Source organism: Triturus cristatus, chromosome 6, assembly GCF_964204655.1.
Source record: "Triturus cristatus chromosome 6, aTriCri1.1, whole genome shotgun sequence".
Taxonomy (NCBI): Eukaryota; Metazoa; Chordata; class Amphibia; order Caudata; family Salamandridae; genus Triturus; species Triturus cristatus.
In genome coordinates, this window is record NC_140589.1 from 1,805,112,806 (window position 1) to 1,805,129,283 (window position 16,478).

The window sequence follows — 16,478 nt, forward strand, 5'->3', positions numbered from 1 at the left end:
CCGCAGGGGGCCAATAGGCGGTCGGCGCCTTAGTGCCCCCGGGGCACCGGTCACCCCTCCCCTAGGAGGGGGCGGGGACGCCGACCGGAGCCCCCTCCTTGGGCTGGCCGGAAGTGACGCGCAATGCGTGTCACTTCCTGGCCCTGGTGGGAGGGGGAGGCTTTTTAGCCTTCCCCCACCCTTCCTGGCGACCTCTTTGTCGCCCACCTCGCCTTTTCCCTCCCTACCGCTTACCCGGCGTATGCGTTGGGTGGGGGGGGTTTTCTGAGCGTTGTAATGTTTTCTTTTTTCGTTGCAGGCGGAGTTACAGGGCGATCTGGAAGCAGGCCGGTACAAAGGGTACCTCTGCGCGGCACCATAGGGGGTGCCTGAGCCAAAACCGAGGAGCCTCAAGGGAGGTCCCGGAAGCCGTGTCGGCGCCCCGCTAGTCCTGCGGGCGGTTGTGGGCCTGAACAACCGGGGGTTTGCTATGTGACGCTCCGCCCCAAGAGGGGGGGCGTGAGTAGAATTACCAACGGCACGTGATCGTAGAAAGAATCACCTGGGGGGCAGCAACGGCGGGCATCGCTCCCGCACTGCCTGGCTCATCAGGCGGGCAGGCGACCCAGTTGGTTGCCTGCCCTTGGATCGCCCGTAAGATAACCCACCCATTACATATTCTGGAATTATGTAATAAACCTGCAGCATTGTTACCCAACACCAACTGTCTCGTGTGTGTCATTTGGGATAGCCTACGATGGGGAAAGGGGGGACAGCGGGGTGCCCCTGGGGGTACTATGTAACCTGTAACTACAAATAAACTCACTCTGTGTTCTTTCTAGCAATGCCACAGGGAGGAAGAGCAATCCGACCTGGGACGATGCAAGGGGGATGCAGAGATCTTTTTTCTTCAGATTGTTCTCCCCATATTTTATTTATTTACACCGTTTAATCAGACCCCCCCAGGATTTTGCGCCAGGGATGCTGACATTTGGGGCAAAAAAAGCAATTTTTGCGGTCCCAAACCCCAAAACTTGCAGTGTTTTTTACGGCAAGCAGATAGTGTGCCTGTCACAAAAATACCACAGGACACTCTGCCAAGTCATAGTCCGTGACCCCACAGCGTGTCCAGCCGCAGCGCACCTTGGAAATGGAGGGTGCTGGAGGCCAAAGAGTGCAGATTTAATTTTGAAAAAAATGCTCTACCTGGCATCCAACAACCTCCACTGCAAATGTGCAAAGGGTAGCAGGGCTGAATGCAGGAGTGGGTATGGGGAAGGTCACGGGGGGGAACAGAAGTCGCGCGCTACTCAGGAGGGAGAAAGAGGGCCCAGATGTATTTCCTGGTGATAGAGGGGGGGGGGGGGTAGGTGGCTTTCGGGCACATGAGTCAAGGGGTAGAGGGGAGGCATAGGAGAGGGCCCGCTCGCATTCACATCTTCAGGGCAGAAGTTGAACAAAAATGGCTGTCGTGACCCGGAAGTAAACAGGGTCTTTGCTTTGTGCTTTCAGACCAGTGTGACCATTGAGATCAGATACCAAACCATGGATGGCACGGTGGGGGCCTGGAACGACGGGGAATTTCTGGAGAGCCCCATGCAGCGCTCGGACATGGAAGGTGGATACCACTTCGAGACTGACAGCCTGCTCTCCGGGCACAGCCAGGGCTCGGCCGTCTCACCCGGAAGATCTCACCAAAGCCTACAGTCTGCAGAAAAGAACTTCCGGAGGTAATTATTCATCATTATTCAAGAAAAGCAAATGTGATGGCATCCAATAATTATTTCTAAGGAACTAAGGTGACATTGTTTTACTTCTGCCTGTCATTAGACCCTTGAAGCCTTTATCTTCTTCTGTCTGTGTATGATCTATTCCTTGTTTGCTGTCAGAATGATGACAACATGGAGACGTCACTGATAGGCCTGTAAAGCGATGTTTAAGCTTAGGGGAAAGTTCTGTGTATTGTAGGCTTCTCACTCCAAAACCTCCCACACACCCCATGTGCAACGTCACAAGAAAGCTGTCCTATCTGGATCCTCGCATGAAATCCTGTTGCCTCAAGGTCATGAATTCTGAGTACTGTTGTGACCCCCGTGCTCTTGCAAATTTCCCTTCTTGAATTATGCCAGGTCACACCTACCAAATTTCACCAGATTAAAAACATGCAGAATATGAGGCAGAAAGCACCGACTTCCAGATGTAATACCTCACTCTCCAGTAGAAAACTCCGAACAGGAGTTATTTTCTGCACCCAGTAAAGCTTCCCCTGGTGTCGGTATTCACTGGGTGCAGTAAATACCTGTCCTGTTACCGGCTCACTTGGAGTCAGGGCTTTTATGAAGTTCTGGTGAAGCCTGAAGATGTTTTAGGTGGACTCTGCCTATGGCTTCTGGTTGCATGGAGGTAAATCAACCAAAATACAAGATAGCAGAAGGGACACCACCATCCCTTTGGCCCCCGTTTAAACTGGCCTCCAGTCCCACTCTTACTCCCTCAACTGACTCCTGTTAAGGAAAGAGCAAAGGGTGTAAAGTACAGAAGGTAAACAAGGCTCAGAAAGCCAGACTTATTATTTCGCAGCCACTGCCTTCATGATCTCTGGGCTTGGGGGTAGACAGTGCGGTGCCACGGGTATGCCAGGGTATGTCAGAGGAACTCGCTTCCAATTCCCGCTCACAGCTGAGAGCCAGAGCCACCTTTCGAAGTGTCCGGCTGGAAAGTTTGTGAAGGGACTCCCTCGGCTCTCTGGAATTGCCCAACTCTGAGTCAGAAGGGGGGGGGGGCAGGAGGCATGACATCACAAATCAGTTCAAGATGCTCCCCGCACCAACGGCGAGGGCCCTCGTTTCTGCAATGTGGCGCGCGCTCATAGCACTGCTCACAGGCATGCTGAAGAGGGGATGCAGGGAAGGGAACGCGTACTGAAGAGGGAGAAAGGCGTGCGTGCTGGAGAGGGGAGACCGGGAAGGCATGCAGAAGAAGGGGTCCGGAAAACAGCGCTGAAAGGGGGGTGCGGGGAGACAAGGAAAGGTGTGCTAAAGAGGGGGGCAGAAAAGGAGTGCTCAAGAGGGGGGGCAAGGAAAAGTTGGCAGAGATCAACAAGTTGACAAGGGAGAGCGAGGGTGAGAAAGGCAGTGGAGGAGCAAGCATGTGCGGCCATGCTAATTGAAAACAGGTGGCCCCTGCGCGCCGCTGCTCTACAACTCTTTTCAAGCACTTGTGCTTGTGCTGGCATCCACCTTGCGGCAGCGAGCATCGGCGCAAGGGCCATCTGTTTTCAGCTAGCGCGCGCGCCGCTGCTCGCTCCCGCAAGGTCGATGCCAGCACAAGCACGAGTGCTTGAAAAGAGCTGACCAATTTCTTAAGGTCTTCTCCTAGTGCACCGCATGCGCGCTGCCTAGGTGAAACCTAAAAAAAAAAAGTACGTGCCAGGGCCCTTTGTAGGAGGCCACTGAAGGCTGTATGACTTCTTGCCTCTGCCAGCGATCCCAATAACAGTGTCAACACAACTACTAACAATCGCACTCCTGCAAATGTGATAATACAAACTATTTCAGTCCACCCAAGGCTATAAGAAGGGCGGAGAATAGTCTGAATCGTCCTTTTTAATGTGTATTGAATTATTAAACACTGTTGTTGTACTCATCTCAAAATTAGACAGACAGCGCCATCATGTGGTGGACTGTCATTAGTGCTAGTGGTGAGAATTAAGTGCTGGTGCCGAGCACTGGAAATCACTTCTCAAATTAAGCACTGGTACACACTCGGGGGTCTGGTAAAGATTTGAGCGTCCTGGGTTTGAAAGGGGTTCACATTTAGAAAATGACTCCATTGACAAGGACCTGAATGCTGTGTTGGTTAGTGAGGATCATGAAAACACCAGCCATGAAGGAAGAACGTTTGTGAATCGTGAGATGCGCAAGGTGGCTTGTCCACAAACATAAAAGAGGAGATTTTAGTAAGGAGAAATGAATATAAATGACATTGGATGTGAGTGGCACAGGTCAGGGAGAATGGTGAGTGCTGGGGGGTTACATCTCTATGAATACAAAATATTCTACACATGTATCCAACATGTAAGCCGCAGACCACCTTCTTGTAGAACACAACAGCCCAGTGGCGTAACATAAGCCCCCTCAGCACCGGCAGTGCAGGGGGGCCCCCGAGCTACCGGGGAACCCCTCAGCTAAAGTGGTAGGTAGTGGGCCGAGCACCCCCGACCCCATGTACTTTGCAGGGTGCCCCCCTCAAGTTTTGTTACTTTATTTATTTATTTAATCATTTTATAGTTTTATAGAGCGCAAACCAGACCCTTGAGGGTATCACAGCGCTTTACAGGAATAAGGGTGGAATACAAGGCGTTAGGAAGGGAGGGACCAATTGGGTAAAATAGGGGATACATTATACAAGAAAAAGGACGCAGTCTAAGGTCCCGACTACATGTGGGATAAAGATTAAAACAGGTAGATACAATATAAAAGAAGGTACGCAGTCTCAGCTCTTGGGTGGGATGCCCAGGAGTGCAGGAATAGGTATCATCCGTAGAAGCCGTGGATAATGCCGAGGTGGAGGGTGGCCCATGTCGTAGAGGTGATTGTAATGTAATCATTAGACAAGGTATTTGCCCATTAAGAAGGTTTTGGTCTCCTTTTTAAAGTGTGCCAAGGACGGAAGTCTTCTGATGGCAGGTGGGAGAGTGTTCCAAATTCTTGGAGCGGCCCCAGAGAAGGCCCGATTTTAGGTTTTTTTCTTCCGGAAGAGTGCTGGTTGCAGCAACAGGTCTTTGGCAGATCGGGAGTTTCTGACAGCTCCTGATATAATGAGTTTTTGGGTGAGAAATGCAGGGGCATTGGAGTAAAGAGCTTTGTGAGTAATGCAGGCCAGTTTAAGTTGGATTCTGGCCCACAAGGTAAGCAAGTTCAGAACTTTGAGGTGGGGAGAGATATGGTCGAATTTCTTTGAGCCAGTTAGGAGTCTTGCGACGGGGTTGAGGCAGGCTTTCAATGGGGCCAGAGAGTTCTTGGGTAGCCCTGCGAGAGTAGAGCATCCAGGGTTTTAGGTTTCTCAGGTAACTCAGGTGGAATCTGGCCATTTTGGCCATCGAGTTTATATGGCCATGCATGTTCAGGCTGCCATCAAGGGTTATTCCAAGGGATTTCGCCGAGTCAACAATGGTAGGAGGGCAGTTTTGTGCTGTGATGGTCTTGATCCATTCCTAGATGTCTGGATTGGTTTTGGGTGGGGAGATTAGAAGAAATTCATTTTTATTTGCATTGAGTTTAAGCTGGTTGGCGGTGAGCCAATGGACTGTCAGCTTCAGGGCCTCGTTCAGGTAGACGATGTCCTCAGGGGAAGAGATTTTTATGTAGATCTGTGTATCGTCGGCATACATAAGGTAGGAGATATTGGCGGCACGTAGCACCTTGGTGAGTGGTTCAAGGTAAAGATTGAAGCGGGTAGGGGAGAGGGTTGAACCTTGGGGGACTCCAACCGGAACCGGAGAGGGGCGGATAGATTACCGCTGATGAGGACTCTCTGTGAGCGATTTTGGAGGAAGGATCTTAACCATTCAAGGACGGTTCCATCCAACCCCATCCTGAGTTTGAGGCGTTCAAGGAGAATTTCGTGGTTAACTGTATCAAAAGCAGAAGAAAGGGCTAGGAGGATTAGGAGACAGGTTTTGCCTTGGTCAAGGGTTTGGAGGGCGTCATCCACGATGTGGAGGAGGGTGGTTTCCGTGCTGTGTCCAGGTCTCAACCCGTATTGGAAGTCATCTAGCGGGTGGAAGTTGTTGATGTGTAGGCTCAGCTGCTGTTGCACAAATTGTTCCAGAACTTTGGCTAGGAGTGGGATGTTGGCTATGGGTCTATAGTTCTCAGTGGAAGCTGGGTCTATCGTAGGTTTTTTTAGGATGGGGACAACTTGATCAGCCTTGAGCGAATCAGGAATTGAGCCCTGTAGGAGGGAGGCGTTGATTATTGAGGTCCAGGAAGGGATGATAGTATGAGAGACGGCATCTAGGCAGTTAGAAGAGAGAGGATCATTAAAGTGATTGTTCGGGTTTAAGGAGGCAAGAATTCTCGAGATAGAATGTTCGTCATAGATTTTAAAGTTAGACCAGTGTGCTAGGTTTTTGGGTGAGGTTTGGAAAGACAGCGGGGAGAGAATAGATAGAGCTGGCAGATTTTGATTTTGGTGGTGAGTTGCGGATTTAAGTTCATTTCCTAGGGCAGAGATTTTGTCGCAGAAGAAGGATGAAAATTCCTCGCTTGATATAAGGGAGGTGTTTCTTTGGAGGTTTTTGCTAGTTTGTTGGATTGGTGTTTGACCAAGTCAAACAGCTTGCAAGGTCGATTTTTGGCGTTCTCAAGTTCAGATCTGAAAAACTATTTTTTAGAATTGAGGATTTTCTTATTGTAGGCATTTCTGGCCTGACGGAGAAGTTTTAAATGGGCTGCTGATGGGTGTTGTTTCCAGTTTCGTTCGGTCTGTCGAAGGGATCTCCTCTCCTTGTTGAGGGATCCGCTGAACCAGGGATTCCTGTCTTTGATCTGGGTTCTTTTTAATTTTAGTGGTGCCAGGTCATCAACAATGTCGGATATGGTTGAGGAATAGTGATCCGCTAGGTTGTCAACCGAGGTGCACTGAGGGGAGGTGGGGGGGGGGGTCGGTCTCACAACGGGCTGCTAGTTTCTCATGATCAAGGTTCTTGGTGTCTCTAACCCATCGTTTGGGAATTACGGGTTGAGGTGTCCATGTCTTGTGGGTACTGGGCAGGAGGAAGGTGATGGCATGAGATAAGATTGACCGCTGATTCCTTAGCAATGATCCAGTCTAGGGTGGCGCCTTTCAAGTGAGTAGGGAGGGAGCAGGCTTGGGTAAGGGCTTGCTCGGCCAAGAAGACTGATGGCATTGACATGAGGGTCCTAAGGATCGTTCCAATGCAGGTTGAAGTCACCAAGGAAAATGTCATTAGAATTTGGAGAAACCTTAGCTGTGATTATTTCCATGAGGAGGTCCGTAAAGGTGCCATTCTTGCCTGGGGGGTGGTAAAAGATGTGAAGTTTGCACAGTTGGGAAGTGTTGTTGGAAATGGAGAGTGCGAGGTATTCGCAGGAGTCTGTAGGGTCCACCGGCAGTTCCGTAACAAGGAGATTAGAGCGGTAGATACAGGCAATGCCACCCCCTTTTTAGGTCTTGCGCCTAGCGTTGCAGTGTGCAGCACTGCTTGCGCAGTGAGAGACCTCATGTAGGGGTTCTGAAAGCTGACCACACGCTCGTGCGTGTGCTTTTGTTTTCGTCAGCTGCTATTGGCTTATGCGTGCGTCTTTGTAAAAAAGGCAGCACGCCATTGGTGAAAGGCGTGTGCATGTCCCAGCTTCTTTAGAAATGTAACCACCCATTTCCCAGTGGTGTCTGTTACGCGCAGCTGCGGCATCTGAGACCTAATACTAAACATGTGCTTCTAATTAGCGCGCGTTCGCTTTGCTGCCGCGCTCCCTCGCCCCCCTCCTCTGTGGTGTGTGCGCACTACTGGTTGTAATTGTATCGCATCCTCGGCTGCTAGCAGGGGTTGAAAATTGTGCAACAAAGTGGTTGCCGGTGGCAGGACAGGGCAGTGAGATCCGGTCTTATTAGACAATCGTTAAAGCCAATTTGGCGCTCAAAAGGTAATCTGATGTCAAGGCTCCGTGATCTGCTTACAGATTTGTTTTGTGTCCTTGGAGAGTTCTGCAGGCTGTAACGGCTGTATGTGTAATGGGGTCTGATGTATTGAAACTGCAGTATTCTAAACCCTACTGAAGCTCAGTGCGTTAGTGTGCGCTGGGATTTTGGGAACTGGTTAGTCGGCGGTGTGCGAAGCAGTATGCGGGCACATGACGTGTCTCCCCGCAGCTTGATGTAAAATTGCAGCCTGTATACCCCCCCTCCCCTTCGTCCGAACCATGAGCGTGCGGAAGGGGACCATTGCTCCAGCTGTCAGTCCATCCCGGATCCAGTATACCTCAGTGTAAACCTGACCTGTCTTTTGTTTGGAGCCTTCCAACGCATGTGCAGTAACCCAAGCATTAAACGCATACGCTATCACTGTTTTTGTGTCAGGTGGCGGATGGCTTTTGTATTTCGAGTCTCTTCTCCCCACCCCCCTGATTCTTCGCATAGCTGCTGGTGGTGCGCTCTTTCCTCGAACCACCCATGGGAGTGTTGGCCTCCATGTTGAGCACTGTTCCATGGGGCTCAGCTCACTGAGAGGCCTCTGCACCAGTGTGCTTGTTTCTAGCGCTCATCCCACTGCACGGACCATTCCCTTGCTTCACCTGACACTTGTGCCCTTATCACAACTTAGTGGGAAACAATATTTTTATTTCTCATAGAAGCCAGACTATCAGCACGAGTGCCAAAGTAAGGTAAGAGATGTGCATCCACAGAGCTGCACAAGTGCGTTTCTGCATTCTTCATCCACTGCAAGTTACTTCCCTGAAGTTTGCATTCAGTCTGGTCTGTGCTGCAGCCATGTATAGTTGGCCAGTGCCGCACAAAGCCACTGTGCACGTATTGGAATAGACTTGTGCATTTCCGCCTATCATTAAAATGTACCTGCTTTACAGTGCACCTGTCTATTATTTGTCACGAATACACAATTTTTCTCTGACTGCAGTTTCTTGTCAAGCTCCGCAGTAAAGATTGTGTCGTGGATCACCCCTGGTGTGTCTCAGTACTGGTTTTTTTTAGCTGTTAGAGACACTGGCGATGGATGCAGCTCCGGGACATCTAGCTTGGATATAAAGTTTTTGATGGAATGTGTGAGGTGTACTTTGTGTGCTGCATACTTAAAAATGTAGCAGCAGATATTATTGTAGCTGTGACAAAATGTCATAGTGCGCAGAGAGGGAGTAATTACAGTGACAAGCTTCTCTGTAAGATTCAGGCTCTGAGCTCCAGGACTTCTCGATCTCCCATGGTTGCTTTGTCCATTATTTAGGAACATCAGTAATAGGATAGTGTTTCTAAGTTGTCTGTGATGGGTTATTTGAGTTCTGAACTGTATGCACAAAAGTTATAAAATGTAATTTCTGAATTTGTTTAAATAAGTCGCGGAAAAGTAGATGTACAGTCTCATGATCTGTGTAATGTTTATGGTTTTTTTCATTTTTTTTATGTAATATGTTTTCTGGTGTTTAATTTTTATGCTGTAACGTTTTCGTGATAATATATTTTGATGATACATGTAGTTATATGTTTTGATGAAACAGAGTGGTTGTGTGTATGAATTAAGTGACACACTTTGGGAGGAATGAATCTTTTGTATATGACTACAAAATTGAAAGACAAACTTCAATGCAAAAATAAGTTTAATCACTAATATTAAGTACAGTGCTCATTAGTAATATGTGTGTTGAGTGATAATCGGTTTTGGCATTCTCAATCAATCAATCAATCAATGAATTTGTAAAGCGCGCTACTCACCCGTAGGGTCTCAAGGCGCTGGGGGAGGGGCATCCGCTACTGCTCGAAGAGCCAGGTCTTGAGCTGTTTCCTGAAGGAGAGATGGTTCTGGGTCAGTCGTAGGTGGGTGGGGAGGGAGTTCCATGTCTTGGCTGCCAGGTAGGAGAAGGATCTTCCTCCGGCGGTGGTCTTGCGGATGCACGGGATGGTGGCGAGGGCGAGGCTGGCGGAGCGGAGGTGGCGGGTGGGTGTGTAGAATGTGAGGCGGTTGTTGAGGTATGTGGGTCCCATGTTGTGGAGAGCCTTGTGTGCATGGGTGAGGAGTCTGAACGTGATCCTCTTGCTGATGGGGAGCCAGTGCAGGTCTCTCAGCCGGGGAGAGATGTGGCTGAAGCGGTGGTGTCCAGGATAAGTCATGCAGAGGCGTTCTGTATGCGCTGGAGTCTTTTCTGTAGTTTGGCTGTGGTTCCAGCGTAGAGGGTGTTTCCGTAGTCCAGTCGGCTGGTGACGAGGGCCTGGGTGACCGTCTTCCTGGTGTCGGTGGGGATCCACCGGAAGATCTTTCGGAGCATGCGCAGGGTGTTGAAGCAGGATGACGAGACGGCGTTGACTTGCTTGGTCATCGTCAGGGAGGAGACCAGGATGAAGCCCAGGTTGCAAGCATGGTCCGTTGGCTTTGGAGCGGAGCCCAGGGCAGGGGGCCACCAGGAGTCGTCCCTGGCGGAGGGGGATGTTCCCAGGATGAGGACTTCCGTCTTATCTGAGTTCAGTTTCAGCCGGCTGAGCTTCATCCATTCCGCAACGTCTTTCATTCCTTCCTGGAGGTTGGCTCTGGCTGTGGCGGGGTCGTTGGTGAGGGAGAGGATCAGCTGGGTATCGTCGGTGTAGGAGATGATGTTGAGGTTGTGTTGGCGTGCGATGGCTGCGAGGGGGCTCTTGTAGATGTTGAAGAGGGTGGGGCTGAGCGAGGATCCTTGCGGGACGCCGCAGATGACTTCGGTGGCCACGGACCGGAACGGGGGAAGGCGGACTCTCTGGGTTCTGCCAGCGAGGAACGAGATGATCCATTCCAAGGCCTTTCCTTGGATTCCGATGTTGCTGAGCCGCTGTATCAGGGTGCGGTGGCATACGGTGTCGAAGGCTGCCGAGAGGTCCAGGAGGATGAGGGCATCTGTTTCCCCGTTGTCGAGCAGGGACCTGATGTCATCGGTGGCTGCGATGAGGGCGGTCTCGGTGCTGTGGTTTGCTCGGAAGCCGGACTGCGAGGGGTCGAGGGATCCGTTGGTCTCGAGGAAGGCAGAGAGTTGTTTGTTGACGATCTTCTTGATGACTTTGGCCGGAAAGGGGAGGAGCGAGATGGGGCGGAAGTTCTTTAGGTCCGTGGGGTCCGCGGTGGGTTTCTTCAGGAGGGCGCTGAGCTCGGCGTGTTTCCAGCTCTCTGGGAAGGTGGCGGATGCGAAGGAGCTGTTGATGATGTTCCGGAGTTGGAGTGCGATGATGGAGTCGGCTTTGTTGAAGATGTGGTGTGGGCAGGGGTCGGTTGGGGAGCCGGAGTGGATGGTGTTCATCGTGTGGGTGGTATCTTCGGTGCTGACCGTCGTCCAGGTGCGAAGGGTGGTGGTGGGGGGCGCCGGATCGGTGGTAGGGTGCGCGGTCTGTGCGCCGAAACTGTTGTGTATGTCGGCAATCTTGCGGTGAAAGAACAAGGCGAGTGAGTCACAGAGGTCCTGCGAGGGTGTGATGTCGTTGTTGCAGGCGCTGGGGCTGGAGAGCTCTTTGACGATGCTGAAGAGTTCCTTGCTGTTGTGGGAGTTGTTGTCCAGTCGTTCTTTGAATGTGGTCCTTTTGGTGGTGCGGATCAGTTGGTGGTGTTTGTGGGTGGCGTTCTTGAGGGCTGTCATGTTTTCTGTAGTCTGGTCGTGGCGCCAGGCTTTCTCGAGGGTACGGCAGGTTTTCTTGGAGTTTTTGAGGTCGTTGGTGAACCAGGAGGCTTTCTTTCTGCCGTGTCTGCTGGGGGGGTTCTTCAGTGGTGCGAGGTCATCGGCGCAGTTGGTGAGCCACTGTGTGAGGTTGCGGGCTGCTTCGTTGGGGTCCGTCGTGTTGGTGGGGTGGTTCTGGCTGAGGGAAGTGGTGAGCTGGTCAGCGGTGATCTCGCTCCAGCTTCTGCGGGGAACCTGTTGAGGGTGGTTGTGGGTCGTGGTTCTCCTGAAGTTGAAGTGGACGCAGCTGTGGTCTGTCCAGTGCAGTCCGGTGGAGTGGCTGAAGGAGATGTGCTTGCTGAAGGAGAAGATGGGGTCAAGCTTGTGGCCGGCGATGTGGGTGGGGGTGTTCACCAGTTGCTTGAGTCCGGGGTTGGCGAGGTTGTCCAGCAGGGTGGCGGTGTTGCTGTCATTGTTGTTCTCCAGGTGGAAGTTGAGGTCTCCTAGGAGGATGTATTCTGAGGAGGTAAGGGCGTGCGGGCTGATGAAGTTTGCGATGGCTTCGCTGAATTGTGTGCGTGGTCCCGGGGGTCTGTAGACGAGGGTGCCTCTGAGGGTGGTCTTGGGGTCGGTGTGTATCTGGAAGTGAAGGTGTTCGGCGGCGGTGAGGGTGTCGTCGGAGTTGGTCGTGATTCGGATGGTGTTTCTGTGGACGATGGCGATGCCTCCTCCGGCTTGGTTGACGCGGTCCTTCTGGGCGATCTTGTAGCCATCCGGGATGGCTATGGCAATGTCGGGAGCTGAGGAGGCGTTCATCCATGTTTCTGTGAGGAAGGCGACATCTGGTGATGTTGTGTCGAGAAGGTTCCAGAGTTCGACGGCGTGCCTGTGGATGGAGCGGATGTTGAGCAAGATGCACTTGAGGTGGTCGTTGCTGGAGCCTGGCTTGGTGGGTGCGGTGCAGGATCGGGTGCAGGTGAAGTTTCAGGCGTGGCAGGTGAATGCTCCGTGGGTGCGTTTCGGGTTGGCTTGGTAGCAGGCTGGCTGTCGGCCGGTGTTGAGTGCGTGGAGGGTGGCGGCGTCGTATCTCTGTCGGGTTGGCTGGCTCCGGCGGGGTCCAGGGGTTCCGGCGCTGGGCGCAGTCCAGGCGTGGACGGGCATAGACGGGCTTGCCTTTGGCGCGCCTTCGGTGCACAATCGGCGTGCCCGCTGCGCGTGGCCACTGCGCGTATGCGCGGTCCCCGCCATATATGGCGAAGTGGGAGGGAGGAGCAGCTGGGAGGCGGGAGCGGGGCGGCGAATGGGGAGCGGGTGCCAAGAGAAGTGGGTGGGGCCGCAGGAGAGCAACGGCGGGGAGCGGAAGGGGGGAGGAAAGAGCGGGAAGACGGAGCGGGAGAGCGAGGGCAAGCCTGGAGAGCAGGGGCCTTAAGGAGAGGCGGCAGCAAGAGAGGCCAAGAAGGCAGCAGCAGCAGCAGCAGCAGAATCTGGGCACACAGGGGCCAAGCGGAGTGGAGTGACCGGGTCAAGGGTCACTGCTCACTGCCGCGCGGTCCCCGCCATATATGGCCAAGTGGGAGGGAGGAGCAGCTGGGAGGCGGGAGCGGGTGGCGAATGGGGAGCGGGTGCCAAGAGAAGGGGGCGGGCCACAGGAGAGCAGCGGCGGGGAGCGGAAGGGTGGGTGGAAAGAGCGGGAAGACGGAGCGGGAGAGCGAGGGCAAGCCTGGGCAAGCCTGGGCAAGCCTGGAGAGCAGGGGCCTTAAGGAGAGGCGGCAGCAAGAGAGGCCAAGAAGGCAGCAGCAGCAGAATCTGGGCACACGGGGGCCGTGCGGAGTGGAGTGACCGGGTCAAGGGTCACTTTAGGGTGATAATTTATGGTGGCCCAGCCATACTGATTTAAGGGACCCATCCCCTCTGGTGTGTTCAGTATTCAGGATATGGCATAAAGCTGTGCAAAAAATGTGCATTTATTTTCTATTTCTTTACTTTTTAAGCAATCATGGCACCCACGCTTTAGCTTAAGATGTTTAAAGATAAAGCACAGGTGCCGCCATTGTAACAAAAGTAAATACATAGAAAGACAGCATGCAGCCACCATTTTTTTTATTTCTTCACTTTTGACGCAATTGCGGCACCTGGGCTTTATCTTAAGATGTTTGAAGCTAAAGCGTGAGTGCCACGATTGATTCAATAGCTCTTGCATTACTAAAAGTTTGAGCTATTGTGCTGCATTATTATTAGCAACGACAATAGCTCCAACTTTCACTAATGCGAGACCTATTGCATTGCAAATGCTTGTTTCTTTGAGTGCCTGTCCATCCTTACGATGTTGTAATTGGGTGGGACTAAGAGGTCTAGGTAGGGCGATGACGATTCCTTGAGCCAAGATTCAGTCAAGATCGCTAAGTCCGGTTTATGTCTCAGGATGAGGTCGGCGACATCAGATGCATACTTTACAGCTGACCGGCAGTTTATTAGGAGGCCGGCTAGGGAGGGGTAGGAGTGATTGTCAAGGGTAGTAGCAGAGATGGGAACACTAGCTAGGTTGCTATTGACCACCCCTCTGATGCGGAGGGTAGCAGATCTGTTAGGGTTGGTTGCAACTGTGCAGATAGGGTGTTCTTCCCTCATGTCTGAGGGGCATGGGGTTGTCAGGCCGATTCGTAGCTACTGAGGAGGTCAACCACTTCTTCCTCCGTAAGGTCTGACGAGTTAAGCGTGTCAGGGGTGGGTTTATAGGTATGGAGGAGAGCAAGAATTTCCTCCTCCGAGAGGTGGCAGGGTTGCTTGTGGGGGCGCAAGTGTCTCAGGGATAGGGGTAGTGGGTGAAGGCGGAGCTTAGTGAAGGGGATGTGGGTCATGTTCTGCGAGAGCCAGAGATTCGAGAAGGAGAGTTCGGTGATGTGAAGGAGGTGCTTTAGGTCCATAATGGACTTGTGGATGCTCAGTGTTAATTTGGTGGCTCTGCGGTGGAGCTTATCAATATCTCTAAGAGAGGTAGGTTCTGGCAGGCAAGGGGGCAGTTGCATGGGAGCAGTTCTGATAGAATGAGCTGGTAGCCTAGAGGTGGGTTTATGCGGGCCGAGGGCCGGTTTCAAGTGAGCGATTCGGATGGAGTGTGGGGGGCAAGGTCGATCAGCGTCCCTATGAGAGGGAAGAATTTGCGGGCAGGGGGCCGAAAGGGTGGGAGCAATTCTGTCGGACTGAGTTGGCAGCCTAGTGGTGGGGCTAAAACGACCAGAGTTCTGGGCTCTATTAGACGATTCAATACCAGTGTTGTGGGCCCTAGTAGGAGTTTCAGTAGCCCGGAGTGCGGGAAGATTACGCGGGCAGGAGGTTAAGGGTTTGGGGACGCTTCTGATGGTGGGTGCTGGATGCGTGATAGCGGGGCTAGGTTGGCTCAAGATGAGGGTCCTAGGGGGAGTTTTGGAAGCCGACGGAGCGGGGAACGCTTGAAGGTCTAAGTTCAGTGATATGGGCGCGCAGTGGTTGGCATGCGTTGGTGAGAAAGTGACAGGGTCGGGTCGCCCAATTATGTTGTCATTGGCATGTGTGGTTGGTGAGAGGCTAGGTACACTTGGCGGATTGGGCGAAATGGTGGAGCGGTGGGAACGCAACGGAGACAGCCAATGCACATATGTGTAGAGAGTAAAGTACAATTTCTCAGTAGAATAAAACAGATCATGGTGAATCCGGGCATAAATGATGCACATGTAACTGGGGTACCAACTGGTCTGGGCACTAATCATCACATTTGTTGGAGGTGAAACTCCTGCTATGGGTAATTTGTACATGACTGTTCCACTACTGGCAAACACAATAATGCAAACATGCCATTGTGTGTATGATAGGCGCAAAAATCCACTGCACCCCGTCCACCGCTGCCCCATCCAGGATCATTGTTTCCCCCTTTCTGTCCTCTTGTTGCTTTCCCTTCCCTTCCCATCAATGTGTTTCTACACAAACCCTCATCATTAGGAACTGTGTACGGATTTCCAGTAGTGCAGGCAAATTAATATTTTGCCTGCTGGCGTGCTCCCCATATAGTGAAAAAGGTGATATGTTGTGCCTTTCCTTGTAATATGCATACCTACTAGGTGACTTCCTAAGGCTGCTGCCTATTCTCACTTTTTAAAATGCTGACCATGCTCAGCACTTTTTTTTACCCTCCCAGACTTTGCCTTTTTTCCTTCCTTCCTTCCTTCCTTCCTTTCACTTGTGTTACTACTTATTCACCTCAATGCGCACCATCACCCTGCATTGCTCTATTCCTCCCCTTCGCTGCTTCCTATCGCTACTTTTCCTTCTCGTCTCATCTCCCTATGGCATCCGCTCCACTCCATGTCTTTTTACCCTTTCAATCCTTGTGCCATTCCCTTCCTCTCCATGCCCTAAGTCACTGTGCCCTTCACTTCTTTAATGTCACTTCTTATCTTCACTCCCTCTCTCTACTCACTACACCCCCTCTGAATGTCTTTCCAAGAGTGGAGAATGAGCATTGGCTTAACAAATGACCCGACTACGTTTGCATTGTCTGCAGCACGGGTTTGATTACCCCTCTTGGAATCCCAATGTTTTAGTTCATCTGTGAGATACAATTTCTGTGATCAAATCACTAAATATTTCGGTTTATGTCATGCTGTGGAACCTGGGGGAGCTACGTCCTACACTAGGGGTGTACAACATAGGTCCAGGAGGGACTCATCCATGCCACATTTTCAGAACAACCACTAAATCTGTAAATTAGCTGACATTTTGAATCATTGCATGTAAGTTTTATCTTATGTGGCTATGCCAAATCGCTGCCAAGCACCAGTCTTCCTGGACCAATGATGGACACTCCTGACCTATACTGATGATCTGTACCGTTCTGAGAGGGTAGCAGTTAAATATCCAGGAACAAGTCAGTTCAAAACATGAACTGCTAATTAGATTCCCAGAAAACACAGTCACTTTCCTGGTTTTAATCAAGTGAGGCAGAATAAAAAAAAGCAACCTCATAAACCTGAAATTGCTTTAAGATAAATGTGTTTCATCTTCTAGACGTATTAATGAGCAGGCAGAAAATACTGAAGAATCGTAGATTCTTTTTCCTTGGTTGATGCATACATATCTGGCACCTGAGTTTTGGTAGGA

General features: G+C 51.5%; 1 protein-coding gene across 11 annotated transcripts in view; it reads left to right on the plus strand.

The window, feature by feature from the left end:
* Positions 1-16,478, plus strand: part of OTOF (otoferlin) — a 1,069,570-nt gene that overhangs the window by 560,950 nt on the left and 492,142 nt on the right. For all 11 annotated transcript variants that reach the window (XM_085613159.1, XM_085613153.1, XM_085613156.1 and 8 more), the window contains exon 5: positions 1,492-1,709. In XM_085613159.1, coding sequence (XP_085469285.1) covers positions 1,492-1,709 — 218 coding nt within the window. The remainder of the gene's footprint in view (positions 1-1,491; positions 1,710-16,478) is intronic.